Raw genomic sequence first — 22,804 nt, 5'->3', positions numbered from 1 at the left:
ACTTCCCTCAATTCTTTCTAAATAAATTTAAAAAAAAAAATTGGAAGAAATATTTAATTCTATTTTCAAATTAAAACTGAACTGAAAAACCGATAATTTGGAAACTGAGGTGGTGTCTACAAGCCCCATACACACACACACACATATATATATTGTTGTTGATAATATTTGGAAAAAATATAATATTTTTTTTTCATAATTTGTTAGAAGTTACTGCTTTGTCTATGTTTTTTGAAAAATAAACTACTTTATCCCATATTTTCTCTCGTTATACACTATTATCCTTATATGTAAAAAAAAAATTAAAATTTGTTTTTAAGTGTCTTGTAATGACATAAACACCCCTAATCCTTCTGTATTTTTCAACCATTTTATCCCTCAAAGAGGTTACGACAAAAGCTTGAGCTGCCATTAGTGGAGATGAAGGTTGCAATGCTAGGGGGTTGAGTAACAACGGTAGGCTTCAGTGATAAGAATGATAGAGATTTGAACCTGAGTAGAGTTTAAGGATATTTCTTTTTTTTTTTTTTTAAGAACACTTTAACAATAAAAATGTATTTTTTTGAATAGAAGGACAATAATATATAATGGTAGAAAAGATGAAGATAAACTAGTCATTTTTTAGCCAATCAAGCAGTGATATTGTTAGTCATTTCACTTGTGTGAGGAGTCGAAAGTTTCGAATTCGGGTCCTTTCGACTACAGTTATTTTCATTAATTTGGTGAACTAAAAAAAGAATTACCTTGTTCAATTAGTTTTATCAATTTGGTTAGCTTTATCAATTTGGTGAGACAAGAGGAAGATTATCTATTGTGTAGTCCATAGTGTTATTTCTGCTCATAAAAACCTCTAATAAATTAAAAAAAAGTCATTTTTCAAAATGAAAAATGAAGTAGTTACCTTTTACAAATATAACAACAAGATTATGATTATGTATATATATATAAGAATTTCCAAATTGAAATGAATGTTTATTTAGAGTCTTGTTTGGGTGATGGAATCCAAAACAAGAGTCCTTACTAAGGATTAAGGAAGTTGCTTCTACCAAGTCGTGCATTGAGAGGAAGGTGGCAATAATACTGGAGTAGGTAACTTACAAAATCCTTGGAGAAAAGGGTCAGATTTAAAATATTTATTTCATTCTTTTTTTTTTTTTTTTTTGAGTAAATTTCATTCTAGTTGTTACTTAACATAATTATTTTCTACTTTAAAATTAAAAATAAACTTTAGTTTAAGGATTTTGCTTCAGTGCAGAATCCAAAATTTCTGCACTAGTACAGAACTTTTGTTGGCATGATTTTTTTATTTTAAATTTTATTCTCTCTCTTTTTAGCCTTTAAGAGAATTATCTACTTTCAATCTAAAATTTTGAAATCTTTATCGAATATAAAGTTTACATATCACTAGATTTATATGAAATAATTTAGGTTACAGTACTTTAAAACCAATTGATTGTAACTTTACATGATAATAGAATTTTACAAAAGCACAAAAATCAAAGTTTTGGATTACTTCAATACAAATACAAATTACTAGATGAAATTAACCTTAATATAAAAATTAAGTCATGAATTACATATTGGAAAACAATGACTACAAATTAGATAAATTAATTAATAAATACATTATATATTAATTATTATTTAAAATTTCATATAAAATTTGTACTTAATAAGCAGTGTTATTTAAGATAATATACATATATATATATATATTATTTATCTAAATTGTATTTTACATTTATATTTATAAGTTGGAGAAAAAATAATATAAATTAAGAAAAGCTTAGTGGTACCATAATTTTAACTTTTTACAAATCAAATCATTCTCCAAGAAACCCATCAACTATTATTAATGTAGAAAACAAAACCAAAACTTTTTACAAAAGAGAAGCAACGACAACTCAATCAGGGAAAGAGCAAACACATGTATTATTATCTGTATTATTACAGTACATTTTCTGAATATATATATATATATATATATATATATATATATATATATATATATATTTCTTTCTTTTTTTAATCCTAAGTTCTCTTTTATTTTATTTTCACTTTTGACCTCATAGAGATAGTTGTTGATTCTCTGTAAAAAATTTTTCGGGTGGGTCCCAAACGACCTTTTCCCCGTTCCCTTTCATCTCAACAAACAAACTCTGCAAGAGGAACAGTACATGGCAAGTCTTCTTCCTCTCTCTCAAAAATTCCCGTATAATTAAACAGCCAGCCTCCCCCACAGACATAGACGTTGCTTTCCATGTACTTCAAATGGTTGATAAGTAGTCTCTTTATAGAGAGAAACCAACGCACAAATAAACATACACATATACAGCAAGCGAAAACGCACAGCAACTACAGCAAAACAGAATCATTTGACAGCCATTGAAGAACCTCTTCTAAAGCTTAAACATCTCACCCCACTTCTCCTTCCACTTCAACTGCCCTTTTGGAAACCCAGTTCCAATTTTGTTTTCTATCACTCGGTTTGATTGAATTTTGTGCCCTTTTCAACTAGTTTTGCTCCGGTTATGGATCCACTCATTCGACCTGTACCTGGATCCAGCCCCACGGGACCCGAACCGGACGAGACTGGACTCGATTCTCTTCAATTTGGTGAAGATATTCAACACTTAATCACTGCGCCGCCGGAAAATGCTAGCTCTTTCACTGCTCTTCTCGAATTGCCGGCCACTCAAGCCATGGAGCTTCTCCACTCGCCCGATTCGAGTCTCAGAACCCGACCGGTTATCGACTGCCATCACCAGAAGCAGTATCTACAGCCACACTTCAATGCTGCAAATTTGACTTTTCCTACTAACAGTGGTTTGATAGAGCGAGCCGCGAGATTCTCGGTTTTCGCTGGCGAGAATTTGAACAATATTAGCAATAACTCGCCGGAGACAAGCTCAGTACCGTCAAATTCAAGTGCAAATCTCGAGAAAGTCGTTAAGAGTGAACCCGCGGAGGCCGAATCATACCTGAATCCATCACCACCGTTGGTTTCTGATCCAACGAGGATGGTCAACGGGGCGCAGAACCAGAGAACAGTGAAGAGGAAGGAGCGAGAAAAGAAGGTAGTCAAAATTAGGGTTTCAACGTTTTCCCCCTTTCAAGCAACCTTAAATTATTATTTTACTAATTGATCTCTTAAATTGAGGATATTGTAGGGCAAAGGCTCAACAAAGAAGAGTAAAAATTCTGCAAATGAGAACTCTGAAGATGCAGAGAAGCTTCCTTATGTTCATGTTCGAGCTCGTCGTGGTCAAGCCACAGATAGCCATAGCCTAGCAGAGAGAGTAATCTCATAATCCCATAATTAACAACTTAATTAATAGTTAATTAACCTTTATAATGAGTAATTATAAGAATTAAAGCTGATTGTGACATTGATTTTGGGTCACTGTCAGGCGAGGAGGGAGAAGATCAATGCAAGGATGAAGCTACTTCAAGAACTGGTCCCAGGCTGCAACAAGGTTAGTTGTCATTTAGGTAATTGATTAATTAATCATTGGATTGAGATCTTTAGGGGTTAGATTATAGTGGGTATCTGTCCAAAATTATCATTAAAAGGTTGCAATTACATTTTTGGATTATGTGGGTTAATTAACGGTTCTGTCACCATCTTCTTTTTCATGAAAGTGGCTCTTGCTTTTCTACCAAGAAAAGTCTTGAGCGAGCGGAGGTGTCTGGTGGGTGGCAGTTTTGTAATTTCATTGTCTTTGCAGTTTCTTTTTTCGCCTTTTGATGGAGATACTTTGTTTTAGTTTGATTGGTCTTTTTTGAGGACAGTTTTGTCATTTGAGGTTACTGCTTCTTCTTTTTAATAAAGTACTGCCCTTGGTGATTTTGGTATTGGGGAATCCACTAAAATTGGCTTAAAATAAAAACCAGCTTAATTGCAATTTAAAGCTCCGTATGTTTTCAGAAAATGGAAAGTATTTTCTTATCCTTGAGATACTTAGGAAAAATTATTAGTCATCAGAGGATTTTTCTTATGATTAAAGGAAAATTAAGCCATTTTAAAAATAATAAAATTCACTTTAAAGAGAGAAATGTATTTTTTGTACTTTGATATTATTATAACAAAGGAAGAAGTTTATAAACACACACTTGTTAATCCACAGATTACCTGTAGTCATTATTGTCAACTACTGTCATTAAACACTGGTCATTGGCTACCACCAGCTAGTACAGTTGGTTGCTGGCAACTACCGCAATTTACTACTTTTATGTGTTTTTTTCTAATTTAAAATAAAATTTTATAAATATGAAGTTTTTCTGATTTTAAACGTTTATATAGTTGTCTAAATTAAGAATTTTAATGCTTTTTAACTATTTTTCAATGTTGCAATCAGCTCACAGAATATGAGTTATTTAGAAAATATTTTCTAAGAAAAACATTTTTCTCAAAATTTCATTTAGAAGTTATTTTTCAAAAACTTACAAAGCTAAATTGAGGTTGGTTTTAACCCATAAAACCGCACATGGTAGGTAGTAGTAGTGCCTTGACACAATCACCATTCTTATACTTGGTTATTGTTTATGACTAGCTCTTTAATGACTCTTTTTTTTCCTGCAGATGCTGCTATTTTTGTAACATTTTTTCCTTTTAATTTTAATTAAATATTATAATTATCTATCCATTGACTTTTGGACTGGAAATTATCTGAAAGAATAAAGCATTGGAAGCTTGAAATTAAGGCTTTACTGTAAAATGGCAAGAATACCCTTCATGGCCTAATCCCATTAAAATTTTTGGTGGGGAAATGCTAGCTGGATGTGCCTTGGAACATTTGTTATTCTGTCTGTGTTAATCAAATGTTTGGGGGCCCATCGCATAGACAGGAAAACTATGATCTCAACTGGAAAGGTGCTTAGTACGCTTCTCTTACAAGTTTGGTATCCATATTTGATGATGACAAAAAAAGGTTGAGGCAAAATGAGATTGGCCCTAACAAATTCATATGCCAAATTCATAGACCTAACTTCAAATGTTCTCATTGATCAACAGATTAATGTAACTGAGTGCAAACACAAATCTGATGGTTGCCTTCACAATGTCCTTTTAGCTCATTATAGCAAGGAAATTCACAGAGAGACAGGCGTGTAATTTTCATTTATTAAATTCTGCAAAAGTGATCAAAGCTAAGACTGAAGTTATTTCCTTTTTGGGACCTCTAAATAATTTCACAAACATTTAAATGTATGCAGGTGTAATTTATGCATATTATTGATATTAATTGGTATGTAGTTCAAATTGCATTGGTTATGCATTTACATGATAGTTTGAGCACATACAACTCAGTTGGCTACTTGCTGCATATGAGGCTTCAAATTTGTTTGGTGGCTACCTGAATTTATTTGAATTGCAGTGCAACCACACTGGGTCTTAATTTAGGAGGAATTCTTAGAGGCTTTCCTTTCAATGCTCAACATGAGTTGTCTCTTCAATCGGAAAAATATTATGATTTACTTTGGATGTACCTAAACAATTTTTAATAACCATTTATGGTATCCAGTCTGAGAGTAAAATTCTGGATATGTCAGAATTATGGTTTGGTTGGAAATTTGGGTTTGATATTTATATTCCTTTAAGGTCTCTTTTTCTCTCACACACACACATTCACGCATGTATGCATGCACACACAAAGTGAAGCTTTAATTTCATGAAACTTACACCAGTGTAAGGCTGTCAAAAAATTTTGTCCAATGAACGGATATCCAGTTATTGAGGTCTAGTTTTGGCCATTCTTAAATTTGGATTAAGTATTAACTGTTATACCAAGTGGACCAGCATGGGAAATTTTGAAGAGTGATGTTCATATCAAATACTAAATTGAAAATGAATCTTTGGTCACACAAGGAGCTGGCTTATTGTATTACTATCAATGGAGAAACCTTTACAGACACAAACTATTCCTTTTCATTTGTATGATTAGTTAAGAAAGATTTTCTGCTGATGTCTTTCTGTTGAGAGCTTTTGAATATTAACTATGCCCGGCATATGCTTTTAATTATAAGTTGATTTAGAAGGTTTTCTTCCTTTGTAGATTTCTGGTACAGCATTGGTATTGGATGAGATCATCAACCATGTACAGTCGCTACAAAGCCAAGTGGAGGTCAGACTTGCAATCTGAGGCATTAACTTTACTTTTCTTTTTTCTAATTTTATAAGAATACTTAAAAGTCTTGAATTTGAGGAAAGTTCTACTTCCATTTTAGATGGGTGATTTTTAGCCTGGTTTGGGATTTGTGAATAATGGTTCATTCAAGTAAAGGGGGTGTTTCTGCACCTTGTGAGTTGCAGTGGTACAGTAATAAAGATGTTGCATGATAATTCTGGACCATTTGATTTGGTGATTTCTTTGGATGTCTCCTGTACCATTTGGTCTGTTAAAAAGAAAATAGCATCCATTTTTTCGCCGCACTCTACCCATGGATACAGATCGTGTATGACAGAACTTCCTCTGGTTGGAAAAAGTTGCAAGATAATTTGGCAAGCTTCAATAATTTCTGATTATAATGTGACAATAAAATGCTACTATCTTATTCTGGTCAATGTTTCTTTTGTTTCAGTTGTTATCAATGAGACTTGCAGCAGTTAACCCAAGAATTGATTTCAATCTTGACAGTATATTGGCTGCAGAAGTAAGTATACATTTTCACTTTGTTAATATTTGTTGTAGATAGGATACATTTAAGATTTACTGCTTCTTTTTCTTCTCCCTCTTGTTCATGCTGTAAGTATGCCAAAATCGAGACAATTTGTAGCTATTTATTTGTTGGGCTGTGTTCCTTGAGAGGCTGATCCAGTAGATCTGCTTGATACAGTTCTAATGCTATTTTATACTTGATTAATATGCAAGTCTATATTATTTACCTATGAGGGTACAATTGTGTGTGCCTGATTGTGTAGGCTGATACAAACATTTTATTATAGTAATATTTTTCCTACTGGAATTTCCCGTACATTCTTTTAGAAGGAAAGTTCCCTTTGATAACCAACGTGCAAAGCAGATTTCTGATTTGGCCACACCATTCCATCTGCCTACATAATTTTTATCTGTTCTCTAGAATGAAGGTGACAACCAAGTGAAAGGCCTTTTGTCCTCAAATTATGGATGCATGTTTAAAGGCTCTCTTTGATAAAGATATGTGACCAATCTATGTGCTATTCCATCATATATAGTCATGTCATTCATGCAAGGCAAAAAAAAAAAAAAAAAGAGGGGAAGGAAGAATACATTATGCCACAAATACGTAATAGTTTAAAATACGATGGTACTCGGTGGAAATGAATGTGGTTGGTTAATTACAGGATCCCATGTTGTTCAATGTGGCCACCAAGTATAGTAGCGAAATAACCCTTCTGTATTTCCTTGATCAGATTAGATAATTACTGCTGATGATCATGTTTATACTTGCTGCTGATACCTTGTGTCTTCCTTTTAAACTTGCAGAGTGGATCTCTAATGGACAGTAATTTCCATAGCATGGTTGTGCCTTTCACATGGCCTGAAGTACAAGTTAATGGGAACAGACAACAATATCAACAGCAATGGCATTTTGATGCACTTCATCAGCCAAGTTGGGGAAGAGAAGACAGCTATCACTTCATTACTCCTGAGAACTCCCTTTTGAGTTATGATTCCTCAGCCAATTCAGGTAGATCGCAATTTGCTGATTCTCAAATTCTTTCTACTGAAAGTACTAAAAAAATGGCTATTACTTCTATTTTCTCTCTGTCGTCTGAATTCTTGTGAATGCGAAAGGAATTCAGTTCAGATGTCCAAATGTACAAACTTTGAAATTCTCCCAAATCTCAATTATATATTTTTAATTGTATGTGAAATAAACAAAACCTTATTTGGATGTGAAGGATGGCACAAGTAGTTGACTTTGCTAGCTTCCAATTTTACATATCACCTATTACTTTGTATTTTCAATTCATTTATGCAGACTAATGTTGGATGAGAAAGCTATTTGGTTTTTCTTTTTCTTATTTCTTCCCGTTGATGAATGGGTTGAAACCTTAAGACTAACTGCAGATTCTGATCGTGATGCAGCATCTCTGCACTCGAATCAATTGAAAATGGAACTATGAAGGCAAGATGAAGCTTTATCGATAGCATGTATATATCAAATATTAGCAATTAGCAGCAAGTAGAGGGGGAGGCCTCGACATTCATCTCGGGTTTCCACAACTATTTAACAGAGTGGGTTGGAGATCCGGAAATTCTCTCAAATAGAGATGAGAAATTTCAATCTTATTCTTATATTTATATATAAATATAAATATATTTTAATATGATTCACTGCATATATGTCTATCTCTCTATATATATACTAACTTTTGAGAGTCATTCAATCTAATTCTTCAGTTTATGAGATGGCTGATTGATTGATTCATGTTGTAGAAAATCAGACTCAGGAATGATTCATCATCCATCCCTCAACTATTATTGAAGTTGCCTTTTTTTTTCTGTTTGCAAATATTTCTCCTCAAAGTCTATTGCTTTTGGTTAATTAAAGCCCTGACCCCCCTCTCTCTGAACCTTCTTGTGAAGAAAAATATTTGCATTAAGAATTTTCATATTTAAATGAAAAATAATTGATCTTTTTTCTTTTTGAAGGAAAAAAAAATAAAAAATATTTGATCTTAAAAGACATTAAAAGCATGAACCAATTATTATATTAGATACTGATTGAAAAATATTCTTAATTTTAAAATGGGAAAAAGGAAATACAATCGCATAAACTTACCTAGATGGAGAATTCATATATTATCAAATTTAAACTTCACAATTTCAATTCTTTTTATTATGATTTAGAAATTAATTATCAAATATATGAAACCTTAATATCATAGAACGAGTGACCAATTATTATTCTATAAAATAGTAATTAATTAGAAATATTGTGTGAAAAAAGAATAAAGAATTGTCCATGCAAAAAGAAATTAAAAAAAGAAAATAGTTTGTCAGTTGCTTGTAGGCTGTAGCCATATATAAGTTTGATTAGATTACTGATTTATCCAAATTCTGTTTTAGACAGTAGAACCATAACAGTTAACAGGTCAAACAAACAGCCAAAAAGAAAAGCTTAAGCCTAAGCTAAAGCTCCTTTACTCTCCGCCACAATGGCAATTCGACTCTACCAATTAATCAGTCACCTAATTCTACTCCCTTTTCTCCAATCGCATCCTGGCCCTTCACCAATCGCCACTATTCAACTTCCCTTCCAAACCACCACCCTCTCCGTTACTGATTTTGGCGCAACCGGCGATGGCCTCCACTACGACACTTTCGCCATCCAATCCACTATCGATGCCTGCTCGTCATCCACCACCTGCCACGTCACCTTTCCCCCGGGAACCTACCTGACCGCCACCATCCGCCTAAAATCCAAAGTCATTCTAAACATTCAAAAAGGCGCCACTTTATTAGGAGGCACGAAGATGGAAGACTATCCAAAGGAATTCGAGAGGTGGTACGTTGTGTTAGCGGAAAACGCTAGTGATGTAGGGATCACCGGCGGCGGTGTGGTGGATGGGCAAGGGCTGAAGTTTGTGCAGAGATTTAATAAGATAAAGAATGTAATGGTGAGTTGGAATCAGACCGGTGCTTGTTTGGGAGACGAATGTAGACCGCGGCTTGTTGGATTCATTGGCTGTAGAAATGTCCGCGTTTGGAATATAAGGTTACGAGAACCGGCTTATTGGTGGTAAGTTCACCTGCAAACTCCTCTTTTTGTCAATTCTCAACTGATGATCGTTAAATTTGAATTTGTTTGTAAGGTGAAACGCAAAATTTATAATTGTTATTATAAAATAAAAATTTAACTAATTTGTTTATTTTGAAAATTAATTTATTTACAAAATATTTTATTGAATTTTCTGTTTTAACATCTGTGGAATAGGAAAATTAGTTATTTTAATCGCATTCCAAGAAATCATTAGCTGAATTAGTATTTCATAATTTAAACAAATCTCTAAATACTAATATGATTGCGAAAAGACCAAATACTATAAATACTATCTAAATGTCAAAAAAAAAAAAAAAAAAAAAAAATACTATCTTAAAAGTTACTTTTAAAAGCGGTTGCTTAAAAACTATTGCTTAATGGAAACTTAGAGTGACTTAAAATACAAAAAAATTTAGTATTATTAATATTATAGCTGAAAAATAGATAATACATTATTTGAAAAATATTTTATAAAGATAAATTATTTTTTTGGATGGATAGAAGAACAAGTCTGTAATTCAATTATTACACGGATACCCTTATGCAATAATTTACTTAAAATTTTCAATGAAATTAAATTCTTATCCTTAAAGGGTTGACTGCTCTTATGGATGAACAGTTGAATATTGGTTGTGGGTTGGCGAATAATTGTTTTATGTTATTCTTATCTTATCGATAGAGAAAGCTACAGGACTCCTAAACTGATAATGGACACGTTAAACGATGTTGGTGGATCCCATTTAAACAATAAGAGAGTCCAGCTGGTTTGATTGGTAACCAATTTAAATTACCAGTGGTAGGCTTGGGACCATGACCATCATCATCATGCCTTTGCCTTTGACCCTACGCTTTGCCATGTCTCTTTCTTCTTGCAATCTTCAAAATCTTCCTGTTTCTATCATTTGTGATTTGTGTTGTTGTTTTTAATTAATTTGCAAGAGAAAATTATAGAAGCTTAGTCTTACAAGGAACTAAGGATGATATCTTGCTTACATGTTATGTGACACCTGCAATTGAGAATCTTGCTTGGAGAAACAGCCTACTTAAGAAGTGGACTGAAGGATCAAGACAAATACATATTTTATTGAATTTTTTAAAGTTTGGAAACTATTGACAAAATAAATAACACCAGAAAATTAGATAAGAATGAAGTTGTGGAAGCAGTAAAACTGTGAAAGAAAGAAGATGAGATCATACTGGACAGGTAGTGTTAAACGTGTTTTGAAAAGAAATGAAGGAATTATTTATGCTTGATGTTAAGAGACAAAATACACTCATCATTCAGAACTGATAGGAAGCAGAGCTGTCATGTGCTTGTTTTGATTGGATAGGTCAAACCATCAATTTAGAGTAACCAGTAAAATGATATTAATTGAGTCTGTAATAAAATTTAGAGTAGGTTGAAATCATTTTTCTGAAAGATCATTGTTTTGGAAAAAAAGTTAGGAAATGTCATCTTGCTATTTTGAAGCTTTAATGATTGAAATATATGTAACTTATCTTAAAAACAAACTTCAATGACCTCTGATTAGTACTTTAAACATAATATTTTTCTTAACAGCAATTCCAAACAGAACTTTATCAGTTGAGAAGATAAAATAATTGAATTCAACTTCTCACTTGATTGCTGCTCAATCGTGCATGTATTCCATGATTCTGACACTCTTATTTATTTATTTATTTTATTGGATATATCTGATGAATGGATTGCATTATTGCAGCTTACACATAGTCCGGTGCCATAATACATTGATTCATGATGTTTCAATATATGGTGACTTCAATTCGCCTAATAATGATGGGATGGATATAGAGGATTCAAATAATACTGTTATTACAAGGTGTCACATTAATACAGGAGATGATGCAATCTGCCCAAAGACATATACTGGCCCCCTTTATAACCTGACTGCAACAGACTGCTGGATTCGAACAAAATCTTCTGCAATCAAGCTTGGGAGCGCTAGTTTGTTTGACTTCAAGGATCTGGTATTTGACAATATCACTATTGTTGATTCTCACAGAGGGTTAGGACTGCAGATCCGTGATGGAGGTAATTTCTTCTTTCTTTCACCAGATAGAAATGATTATATTTAAGTAAGTTCTCATTAAGAGGGAAAAAAAACAAGAAGTAAAAGCTGGAAATATGAATGATGGAGAAGTTATATTCTTAGTTGATGCATTAAGAAACCTAAGTTTTCGACTAGTTTTTAAATTTGAATCTGCTCTTTCAAAATGTGATGCATATACACGCCTTCAAGGATTTAAATACAAGACATATTCTTACTATTCTCGGCAGAAGTGTCTTTATTATTGACCAATATGCCTTGAAAAAGTGTAAAAATATTGTCAAATTGCTTAAATAAGAAATAAAGATTTCTAAGCAATGGCAAAACATGCTGATTGGCTGCATATTCAGCAGCTATTAGTTGAACTATTGATGTTCTATGAATATGGATAAATAAGCTATAGATTTTCATTGGCTTATTTGGTGATCATAACTCATTTAGGAGTGGGTAACATCTTTCATTTTCAACCATGCCCATGCAATATCTATCAATTTTGTGAATGAATACTGAGATGCTAATTGTAATATTTCAAATGAACCCAGCTTTATTGATGCTTAATAGAAATTCATAGTTTTTGGTCGATTTGGCATTATGGTTCGAGTATTATAACTCACTAAAGTTTGTTTTTAATGTGAATTCCACATTATCCTAATCACAGAAACTTTTAGAACAACTAAGCAATACTCGAACGATTTAAACCTCAATGCCAAATGGATTCTTTGTAAATTCTGAAAGACAAATTTAAAATTTGAATTAGCCATTGCTGTTTCACAAGTTGTGTGATTTTGTATGGAAAGCTCAACTTAAAACCTGAATTGTGTTTTTGTTGACAAATGAAAGCTCATCGATAGATTTCTTCAAGATCTTTCTCAATACCTGAAAAAAAAAAATTCTAATCACTAGTATTCAACTAATGCAGGAAATGTGGATGGCATCACTTTCTCAAACATAAAGATCAGTACAAGATACTATGATCCATTGTGGTGGGGAAGAGCAGAGCCTATTTACGTGACGACATGCCCTCGCAACTCGAGTTCAAAAGAAGGCTCCATATCTAACTTACTCTTCATTAACATAACAGCAACTTCTGAAAATGGGATTTTCTTATCAGGATCTAAAGGAGGCTTATTGAGCAATTTGAGATTCATTAACATGATTTTCACTTATCGAAGATGGACAAAATATGCAGGTGGATTAGTAGATTATAGACCTGGTTGCCAAGGTTTAGTTAAACATGGTGCAGCTGGAATCATCATGGAACACATTGAAGGGTTTGAGATTGAGAATGTGTCTATGATATGGTCGGATAATAAAAAGGAGCAGTGGGATAATCCTCTTGATTTCAGGCCCTCCACTGTAAATAACATTTCATTTTTCAATTTCCATTCTGATTTGTCTAAACAATGAATTAGTTTGGAGAAACTGCTTTCACTTTGTCTTTATTCTTGGATTAGAACCTGGATTTGAATTCCAGATTTTTTTGTATGAAAATAGGCCTTTAGAGATGTGTAATAAAGGATTATCTCTCTTACATTTAATTTTTATCATTTCATAAAAAAAAAAACGTCATTTTAGAGATTAAGTATTCTGTAATATTTGATATTTAGTTGTTCACATTTAATATTATTTAATCTCTCATTTTTACTATTGGATTATTTTTAATCCTTTACTTACAGCAAGAGTAACACTTTTTGAATAGAGAACTAATTAATGTATTTGCTAAATAAGAGAGATGAATTGTAATTATGATTAAGTATGAGGGATTAAATAGTTAGTTACCCTTAAAAAAAAATTAAGGGTTTGATTGGTCCAAACTTTCATATAAATATTTATTTCCGTTTATTTAGAAATTGGAAAAAGAATTTGAGAAACGTTTTTTTTTTCTTTTTATTAAGCCGAAGGATATGAAATTGTTCCATAGCGTCAACTTCTTTCTTCACCATGCAGCCTTTAAACTACTAAGCCGCCAATTCTCTATCTCGCCATTACAACGAACTTTAAGTTCATTATGTGGCGCAGGCCGCTTGCAAGAGGCCTTATTAGAAATGGCATTTCATGGTCCTGAAATGAGATTTGCTGGCTACAACAAGTTGCTAAACCAGTGCATTAACAAAAAGGCCATTAGAGAAGGCCAAAGGGTCCATTCCCATATGATAAAAGCACGTTATCTTCCACCTTTGTACCTTAGAAACAGGTTGATTGTATTTTACAGCAAATGTGAGTGTTTGGGTTTTGCAAGACATGTGTTCGATGAAATGACTGAAAGGGACGTCGTTTCTTGGACAGCGATGATTTCGGGCTATTCTCAAAATGGGCTTGCTTTTGAAGCATTGTATCTTTTTTTACAGATGTTGAGATCAGGTATTTATTTATTTTGAGAGGGTTATTATGACATTCTCAGTTGATCTTGGTGGTTGAAGATACTAATGAAATATTTCAAATTTGACTTGCAATTATATGAGAAAAAAATTATATATTCTTACAGCGAAAGCTAACTCACTATTGATGAATGAATTTTATGATGTTTAGGGGGTGTGAATGAGTGATAGTTCTAGTCTATTCTAGTTGAGTTCGACTAGTATAATGTATCAACTTGACTCAGCTCAGTTATACCCATGATGATGATTTGAGTGGCTAATGGGCAATTATCTCAACTGCTACAAGTAGTGGTTAGATGGGCAATTTTTTTTCCCCAAAATTTTATTTCATGCAATGGCTAAGTAATGAGATTGTGTTACTGATATTGGCAAGCAATTTGTGCAGATACAGCGCCAAACGAGTTTACTTTTGCTACTATACTAACTTCTTGCACTGGTTCATCTGGGCTTGAGCTGGGAAGGCAAATTCACTCCCTCATAATAAAGCGTATGTATGAATCCCATATATTTGTTGGAAGCTCTCTTCTTGACATGTATGCCAAAGCTGGCAGAATCCTTGAAGCTCGAGGGGTTTTTGAAAGCTTGCCAGAAAGGGACGTTGTTTCTTGCACTGCATTAATTTCAGGCTATGCGCAATTAGGTCTTGATGGAGAAGCATTAGAACTATTTCAAAGATTGCAAAGAGAAGGAATGAGTTCAAATTATGTTACTTATGCTAGTGTGTTAACTGCATTGTCCGGACTTGCTGCATTAGATCATGGCAAACAAGTACATAACCATATTCTTAGACGTGAATTACCTTTCTATGTAGTTCTTCAGAATTCTCTGATAGATATGTATTCAAAATGTGGAAGCCTTAATTATTCAAGAAGAATCTTTGATAGTATGCCTGAGCGAACAGTCATCTCATGGAATGCAATGCTTGTGGGGTATAGTAAACATGGAATGGGACAGGAAGTAATTGAGCTCTTTAAATTGATGAGAGAAGAAAATAAAGTTAAGCCTGATAGTGTGACCTTTTTGGCTGTTCTATCAGGCTGCAGCCATGGAGGATTAGAAGATAAAGGACTGGAAATCTTTGATGAGATGGTGAAAAGGAATGATGGGGTTGAGGCAGAGATAGAACATTACGGGTGCATTGTTGACTTGCTTGGGCGTGCTGGCCGAGTGAAAGAGGCCTTTGAATTTATTGAAAAGATGCCTTTTGAACCAACTGCTGCCATCTGGGGTTCGCTTTTGGGTGCTTGTAGAGTTCACTTGAATATAGACATTGGTGCATTTGTTGGTCATCGACTTATTGAAATGGAGCCTGAAAATGCTGGAAATTATGTTATCCTTTCTAATTTATATGCTTCTGCAGGGAGATGGGAAGATGTGAGAAAAGTACGGGAATTGATGATCAATAAAGCTGTAATGAAGGAGCCAGGGAAAAGCTGGATTGAACTTGACCAAACCCTGCATACTTTTCATGCAAGTGATCGCTCTCATCCAAGAAGGGAAGAGGTGGTTTTGAAGGCAAAGGAATTATCAATCAAGTTCAAGGAAGCTGGCTACGTGCCTGATTTGAGTTCTGTTTTATATGATGTGGATGAAGAGCAAAAGGAGAAAATACTTCTAGGCCATAGTGAGAAACTGGCTTTGGCTTTTGGACTCATTGCTGCGCCTGATAGAGCCCCAATTCGTGTGATAAAAAACCTTCGGATTTGTGTTGATTGTCACAATTTTGCCAAATACATATCAAAGATTTATGGAAGACACGTGTCTCTGAGAGATAAGAACCGGTACCATCATATCGTTGGAGGAATATGTTCTTGTGGTGACTACTGGTGATTTCTGAAGATTTTTAGTCAAATGAATATATATTTGCTTGTGCCTCTGAAAAATGCAACAGGGCTTGTTGCTTTATAGGTTCTGGTTGGAGTTATCAGGCGACTATGCGACGGGATTTCAGTCACAACTGCCTAACCACACTCTTCTTTTCATGTTACCAATGATATTTCATTGATTCAGTTAGGTATTCAAGTTGTAGAAGATCCATTTTACTTGTGGTGAGGTGAAAGGTGCACAATGGCAGCTTAAAACGTGAAAAATTTCAGCTATCAAGACAAAAACAATCTGGGAATATGAAAGCCTTACTTCATCATTCTATTGCTGCCACCGTTCCCATCAATGCCCTAAAAGTGGTTATATTTATAAATATGAAAGATATTGTGCAACGGAAGCTCTGATTGACAAATTTCTTGAATTCAGGTTGAGTTAAGCAACAGAACAACAGCACGAGGAGAAGATCTTGGTAAGCTTGACGATTGGTTAGTTACTTGAATCAGTTTTTCTGGTCTGCAAGACTACAGCTAGAGTATAGTATGATCATCTTCTCCAGCATGGTAGCACCCTTGCATTCTCGAGCAAAACTTGAGAGATATACCTACCAATGGAAGCGAAAGCAATGTCCAAAAGTGGGATGAGTTGGAATTTCTAAAACTCAGAGTCTAAGCTAAGGTCTTCCAAGTGAAGTCTCTGTGCGCTTTATTCCCCAAAACTGTTATGTTGAAATGCTATGATCCAAAATATGCAACTTGTGTATAAAATCAGACAGTAGCGAATTAGATTAGCAGAATAGAATATTTCAATATATGAATCTGGCAAATCTAATTTCAGAAGAACATTTTCAAAAAGTTCAAGAATGATAAAAGAATAAGCTAATGTATGTATATATAAGAATACACTATGAAGATTTAATGGTCATTTATTTGGGTTGAATTTTGAATCTGAATCAAAAATAAAATTTATTGAACTAAAAAAAATTAAGAAATGGTATTTAGAATCATTTTATAATTGTAAGGATAAATTTTCATTCAATAAGTATAACTTATTAAATCATGTATAAAAGAAAGTTTTATCTTTGGTTTGCAAATTCAGATAAACAAATTATTATTGGTTCAACTCAGACAAACAAACTTGATTCAGCTCACCTACAATCACTTTTGGTCATTAAGTTGCATTTTTCAACGGATAAAGCAATCATCAGCTATTTCAAAATACAGTTGATTATAAAATATTACTTTCGACCTAAACGTATAAAGGGATAACTAAATCGAGCTGTAAAGCTCAAAGAAGTAATTTATGCTTAATTAATTAACAAATAAATTAAAGTCTTATTTGGTTAAAATATTCTATTTAATGAAAAGTATATTTAAAAAAAAAAAAACACTTTAATAACATTATTTTACAGAAAATATAATTTGATTGTTGATATGCAAACCAACATAATATATATTTGATGAATTCATTGTGCTTTTGGAAGTATAACATTTCAAGCTATCCCTGAATAGGTTACTTAGATGATCTGCTTGATAATGCAAACTAAATATAAATATTTTATATATTTTAAAAAATATTATATTTTTCTTCCTTAAAAAAAAATATTTTTCTAATTTATTGATCAATTAAAAATCACTTAAACTGAGCTAAAAATCATAGAGGCATGTAAAAGCTCAGTAGTCTAAATCAATTTAATCAAGTTCTGGTAGGCCCACGAAAAGATCACTCTTTAATTAGGACCGAACTCGAGACTTCTTGTTGTCTCATCTATAAATTAAATGCGTATTTTTTTTTTTTTTTTGAATAAATGTGTAAACTTAATTTTTTTTAAAAAAAAAAAAAAAGCCTAGTCTATCGTTAAAATGCGGAAACGACGCCGTATCCTTTTCTGAGATCTCTGCCAAACACCTAAATTTCACAAAATCAAAGCTCAGTCTCCTCTATACCTCCCTCTTTCGACTTCTTGTGACTCCACCGGCCAAACCTATGCCCTCTCCACAACCGTTTACGACGGCGTCCACCATGCTCCGCCAGCGCCTAGCATCCTCTCTCCGTACACGCGGAGGCGGTGCAGCTGGAACTAGCCGCTGGACATCTCCAGGACACGAGGAGAGACCTAAGGGTTACCTATTCAACCGCACCCCACCTCCAGCTGGTCAGTCTCGTAAATGGGAGGACTGGGAGTTGCCCTGCTACATCACTAGCTTCCTGACCATTGTTATTCTTGGAGTTGGATTGAACGCCAAGCCCGATCTGACCATCGAGACCTGGGCGCACCAGAAGGCCCTCGAACGGCTAGAAATGGAAAAGTTGGGTCTCTCTGGCTCTGGTGAATCGGAGGAGTAGAATCGTGATCTTGGGTATGACTTACGACTCTTTGGCTCGAAAGTTATGTGGGTTTTTTTCTCTTGGGCGGTGAACTTTTTATCTATTGTTGATAATGTGTAGTTCAATAAAAGGATTTTGACTATGATGAAAATTTGGGTTCTTACATGGAACTTAATTACTGCAAAATTTTAGTTGTTAATTGGGATTTTGCTGATGTTATAAAGTTTCAACGAGTTTAAATTTGCTTGTTCCAATACAATAATGTCTGTTACTCGTTAAGTGGGTAATTGAATTGGATGATTATGAACTTTGATTAGTTCGCAAGAACCTTGACTAAAGAATTTGAGCGTAATGCTGTTGTTACTTCGATTATTGTTGACTTTATAATCTTTATTGGTGTCTTTACTATGTGTATATAAGTTTTTACAGGTATTATGTAGTTGTGTTGATGCATTTCGATTTTAGTTGACTTAAAAATTGGTTTTTAGAAGATGTTTCTATCTCCATGTAAAGATTTTAGTGATCCTCAAGTCCTCTTGATTGTTTTGTTGCTTGACCTTTTGATTTGTTGAACTTTGTTCAGCTTAATCTCTCTTGAACCTTAATCTGGGAAGCTTCTTCTAGATTGACTTCTCAGGACGTTGTGTGAGTTTTGCTTGGTGATTTATGTTCTATCTGGTCGAATAAGGTTTCCCAAATGTTGAACTTGTCCTTGGAGCCTGTACAAGTTTGCCAGCATAAGTTTCTGCTACTTTGTAATGTAATCTTGAGATTTAAATTATTTAGTTGTTTTAGAAATAAGATTTTGGTTTTTGTTTACTGCTCTTTGATTTTTTTTTGGTTGTTGAATTGGATCAACAAAATCTTTGTAGTTAATTCCGTATGATTAAACTATCAGAATCTTAGAACATGGCCATGAATTGGGGATTGCTTGGATCTTGTCATGTTAATTATTTTTATGCTAGCTGTCTTCTTTATTTGGGTTGCAATGGTGTTAAAGAAAATTAAATTTTATTATCCCCAATTAGTGGTGGTCTAGTCGATTTTGGGCATGAAAGGAGTTAGTATGTGACAGTGAAACATTGTTAAATTAGCTAGGTGAATAATCTTTATCATTGAGATTATGTGAAACAAGTTGGATCGAAGGTTTCACCCTCCTTAAATGCATAGCTTAAGCTTCCAAACCACTATGTTCTCCTCATCGTAACCTTTAGCTTACTACCTCTTGCCTTTCTTGAATGAAAATCATTGCTTGAATTTGGCCCCTTCTTGACTTATTCCACCAGCAGGTCGTTTCAGCTTATTTTGTCCTTGCTTTTAGTTGGTAATCTTGTTTTGCTGCCTTTCAGTTGAGGAAACCTAGAGCTTTGCATATTCACTTATTTAGTTCAGTGATGTCTAGTTTAGAATTTGGTGTGAATTCAGATGTTTTATTAAAACTTTAAGTTATCAATATCATGGGGTTTGCCATTATACCATGTGGATGAATGACTAGATATGTTGTGAAAGGTTTCATTTCATGTATGTATTTGAGGGAGATGGATTAATGTAATGTTCATGGGTATCATTAGAAGCTTTCACATATGTGATGATTTTATTTAGTGTGCTGTTATTTGTATTATCAGAAAGTTCTTTAGGGAATAACTTATCAATCCTTTTTCTGGTAGAAGAGGAATCATGATTTTTCATTTGGGCAGGATTAGTACTGGTGGATTATACCCATGTTTACATACTGTTGCACTGAAACTGCAGTTTGATGAAGGTGGCTTAATGTTGATTATTTCCCTTAGAAGGTTTCACATATATGATAACTTTTATTTGCTGTGATTTGTATTTTGGTAGAGTTTTGGAGAATGACATACCTTTTTTATTTCCTGGTAGAAGAGGAATCGTGGGGTCTCTTTAGGTGGGATTAGTATGCTAAATTACACACCAAACTTTGCACCGTGATTTCAGTTTGACTCGTAAAAAAATTACTGAACATTTGTTGTTTCAATTGAATGGAAGTAAAGAATTCATATAGCCAACATTACCTAGTTTGGGATTAAGGCTTAGTTGCTGTTGTTGTTTTGTTACTATCATCTCTCTCAGACTCAGAATACACTTGGACAAAAATTTGGTCTGTATCTGTTTGACGTGTTCAATGATTTTGAGGAGCCAAACTGAACTAAAATGATTATTGAAATTAAGTGAAAAATCCGGCACCTATAGATGCAATTTTCCTGGATTAGTGTACTCAAGCAATTAACTATAGTCTTCTAACTATGTTATATGGAGTAAAAAAGGGGTAGAATATATTAGTAACATGCGGTTCATAGAGGAATATGTCTTGTTAGTTTTACGTGCAGGGGGTGTTGTTTGTAAGTCAGTCAATAGATGCATGTAGACTCCTTAACTTAGTTTTCCCAGTGCTCCACAATAAGGATTTACTTGGTTTATATAAACTGGAGTGAGACATTGATTATATCATTATTAGGGTTGATTGTTGAAACTTAATGGAGGAGCTTTATTGTTTCGAATTGAAGTTATAGGCCTTTGAAGGAGACTAGTATCAAGAAACATGGCGATGATTAGAGTACCTGAATGCAGTTATGAAGGGAGGCAGATGCTTGGGAGAGACAACATGTCAAGGCATTAGATCTGTCAACAGCAACAAGAAATGTTTGAAGTTTAAAACCGTAAAAAATAGGGATAATATCAAATTCTAAATGCTCAATTTTCATTATTTGAACATTATAATCACATAATCAGATTTGAAAAACAAAAGCTTCCATCTGCTTTATAAATGCATGCATTGTAGAGTCATTATTAACAAATAACAATAATCCAATGACTAATTATTACACATAACCTAATAATTTTGACTAATCTTCTTCAGATTGGTAACTCTGCCATAGTGAATCCAATCTAGAGCCTGTAACATCTCCTCTGCCCTCTTCTTGGCTTCTCATATTCCTGACATTAGAAATCAAATTTGGTTTTGCGCTAACACTAAACCTAATCCCTAAAGTTTCTGCCATTTTAACCTTGCTAGAAGAACAACTTCCGATAATCTTTTTTTCTTTTCAAAACAAATTTTAAAATCGTCATCGCCATCGCCATCGCCATCATATATCCGTCGGATAAATTTTTGTTTTCTATGAAACTTTATATGCTTTTCGTCTTCTTGTTCCGATAGCTTCTCTTTCTTTTCCTTTTCCTGTAATGCCCTAAATATTCCATCAGAACTCACCGTTTCATGCATAGACTTCAAAGATTGAAGTTCATTCAATGCATCAACCATCTCCATCTCTCTTTCAAACCCTGAGCTTTCTTTTCTAACTCTTCCATCGAATCCTTAACCCTAACAGTATCTTCTTCATCGTCATCAAATTCTTCGCTTACATAACATTGTCTAGCCACCATAACCGGAATTTCGTGGATCGGTCTCAAAAACGATTTCAGATAAACAATTTCTGCAATTTAGGTAGAATCTGATTATTTTGATACCTAAAAATAAGTCTTACCACAAGCGATTTCTTTGCGCGAATTGAATTTGCTCCCTTCCGTCATGTAAGTACGCAATGTTTACATTGGATTCTAATTGGAAGCATATTCCTTATCTTCAATTGCCGATTGTGCGATCTTTTTCTTCTCGGCAGTCTTGAAGGATCAAACTCCGGTGGGTAATACTTATTTATCGCCTTTCTTTCAAAATATTGCTTGGACACACAGTACACAAAAAACCATATAGCTATAATATATACTATTTCCTAAATACACAAGGAAATGTGGGTCTATTATCATAAGACATGGGTTTGGGCCCATTGGGAGAAAGACCAAATGAAGGAGATTTAATTTTATAAATTTTGTACAATTTTCTCAAGTCAAATGAAATTAAAAAAAAAAAAAAAAAAAAAAAAAAAAATTGGTATCATTGATAACAGAGTAAACTATCATCTAGTATCTTAGATTTGAGCTAATCAACTAATTTTATTCCTGCTTTTTGAAAAATGAAATAAATTCAAATATTCCTTCAAGTTTAATTTTGCTATCAAAATAATCATTCTGTTAGGGTTTACTGAACATATCAATAAATTAATATTAATGCTATTAACTTATTAGGTTCAATTCGTATGTATGTGTGTGTGTATATATTAGATTCGAGTTTAATTTGTTTACACACTAAATAAGCTAAGTTCAAGCTTATTTCTTTTTTAATATTTATTATCAAATTAGAAATTAAGAGTTATTTAAAATAGTAGAAAATTAACTCATTTTTTTAAAATATAGTAACCAATTTATCAATTAAATAAAATCTCAAGAGTTAGATAATATGCTGAGAAGCTCTGTAATATGATACGTTGGCAATGAAGCAAACATACATCAAGATTGGATCTTGGGACACTTGTTTGTATGCCTAATCAATTGGACAACAAGGATCTTGATTTTTTTTTTCTTCTTTTTCTTTTTTGTGTTTGT

At 33.5% G+C, this 22,804-nt stretch overlaps 4 protein-coding genes and 1 long non-coding RNA gene across 6 annotated transcripts; 4 read left to right on the top strand and 1 right to left on the bottom strand.

Annotated features, from left to right (window-relative positions):
- Positions 1–2,102: 2,102 nt before the first annotated feature.
- LOC105634733 (transcription factor bHLH48) lies at positions 2,103–8,496 on the top strand. 2 transcript variants are annotated; one of them, XM_020679527.3, is made up of 7 exons: positions 2,103–3,077; positions 3,171–3,299; positions 3,411–3,476; positions 6,054–6,122; positions 6,580–6,651; positions 7,464–7,668; positions 8,052–8,496. In XM_020679527.3, the coding sequence occupies exons 1-7, from the start codon at positions 2,532–2,534 to the stop codon at positions 8,105–8,107; spliced, it is 1,143 nt and encodes a 380-aa protein (XP_020535186.1). In that variant the 5' UTR covers positions 2,103–2,531; the 3' UTR covers positions 8,108–8,496. The 2 variants fall into 2 exon arrangements, with proteins under 2 accessions (XP_020535186.1, XP_020535187.1); XM_020679528.3 differs by having other exon boundaries at positions 2,110–3,077; positions 8,070–8,496.
- Positions 8,497–8,963: 467 nt separating this feature from the next.
- On the top strand, positions 8,964–13,398 carry LOC105634734 (Pectin lyase-like superfamily protein). The gene is made up of 3 exons (XM_012217641.4): positions 8,964–9,726; positions 11,469–11,800; positions 12,736–13,398. Exons 1-3 carry the CDS (start codon positions 9,143–9,145, stop codon positions 13,221–13,223), a joined length of 1,404 nt encoding a protein of 467 aa, XP_012073031.1. The 5' UTR covers positions 8,964–9,142; the 3' UTR covers positions 13,224–13,398.
- Positions 12,216–22,074, bottom strand: LOC110009520 (uncharacterized). The gene is made up of 3 exons (XR_002284410.3): positions 21,850–22,074; positions 20,923–20,983; positions 12,216–12,692 (listed from the first exon to the last, which is right to left on the bottom strand). It is a non-coding gene; the product is annotated as an uncharacterized LOC110009520 (long non-coding RNA).
- LOC105634732 (Pentatricopeptide repeat (PPR) superfamily protein) lies at positions 13,691–16,859 on the top strand. Its single transcript, XM_012217638.4, has 2 exons — positions 13,691–14,177; positions 14,580–16,859. The coding sequence occupies exons 1-2, from the start codon at positions 13,721–13,723 to the stop codon at positions 16,022–16,024; spliced, it is 1,902 nt and encodes a 633-aa protein (XP_012073028.2). The 5' UTR covers positions 13,691–13,720; the 3' UTR covers positions 16,025–16,859.
- Positions 17,865–18,583, top strand: LOC105634731 (uncharacterized). Its single transcript, XM_012217636.4, has one exon. It carries the CDS (start codon positions 18,002–18,004, stop codon positions 18,359–18,361), a length of 360 nt encoding a protein of 119 aa, XP_012073026.1. The 5' UTR covers positions 17,865–18,001; the 3' UTR covers positions 18,362–18,583.
- Positions 22,075–22,804: the final 730 nt, after the last annotated feature.

Source organism: Jatropha curcas, chromosome 2 (assembly GCF_041381405.1).
Source record: "Jatropha curcas cultivar XTBG-Jc1 chromosome 2, XTBG_Jcur_1.0, whole genome shotgun sequence".
Taxonomy (NCBI): Eukaryota; Viridiplantae; Streptophyta; class Magnoliopsida; order Malpighiales; family Euphorbiaceae; genus Jatropha; species Jatropha curcas.
Note: the sequence above shows the minus strand (reverse complement) of the source record. Positions and strands in the feature narration are given on the sequence as shown.

Bases quoted from the DNA above. Each gene is read 5' to 3' on its own strand.
- LOC105634733 (XM_020679527.3), top strand. From the start codon at position 2,532: ATGGATCCACTCATTCGACCTGTACCTGGATCCAGCCCCACGGGACCC. The intron at 6,123-6,579 runs GTCAGACTTGCA...CTTTTGTTTCAG, and splicing joins CGCTACAAAGCCAAGTGGAG to TTGTTATCAATGAGACTTGC. The intron at 7,669-8,051 runs GTAGATCGCAAT...GACTAACTGCAG, and splicing joins TGATTCCTCAGCCAATTCAG to ATTCTGATCGTGATGCAGCA.
- LOC105634734 (XM_012217641.4), top strand. From the start codon at position 9,143: ATGGCAATTCGACTCTACCAATTAATCAGTCACCTAATTCTACTCCCT. The intron at 9,727-11,468 runs GTAAGTTCACCT...GCATTATTGCAG, and splicing joins CGAGAACCGGCTTATTGGTG to CTTACACATAGTCCGGTGCC. The intron at 11,801-12,735 runs GTAATTTCTTCT...CAACTAATGCAG, and splicing joins ACTGCAGATCCGTGATGGAG to GAAATGTGGATGGCATCACT.
- LOC105634732 (XM_012217638.4), top strand. From the start codon at position 13,721: ATGAAATTGTTCCATAGCGTCAACTTCTTTCTTCACCATGCAGCCTTT. The intron at 14,178-14,579 runs GTATTTATTTAT...CAATTTGTGCAG, and splicing joins TTTACAGATGTTGAGATCAG to ATACAGCGCCAAACGAGTTT.
- LOC105634731 (XM_012217636.4), top strand. From the start codon at position 18,002: ATGCCCTCTCCACAACCGTTTACGACGGCGTCCACCATGCTCCGCCAG.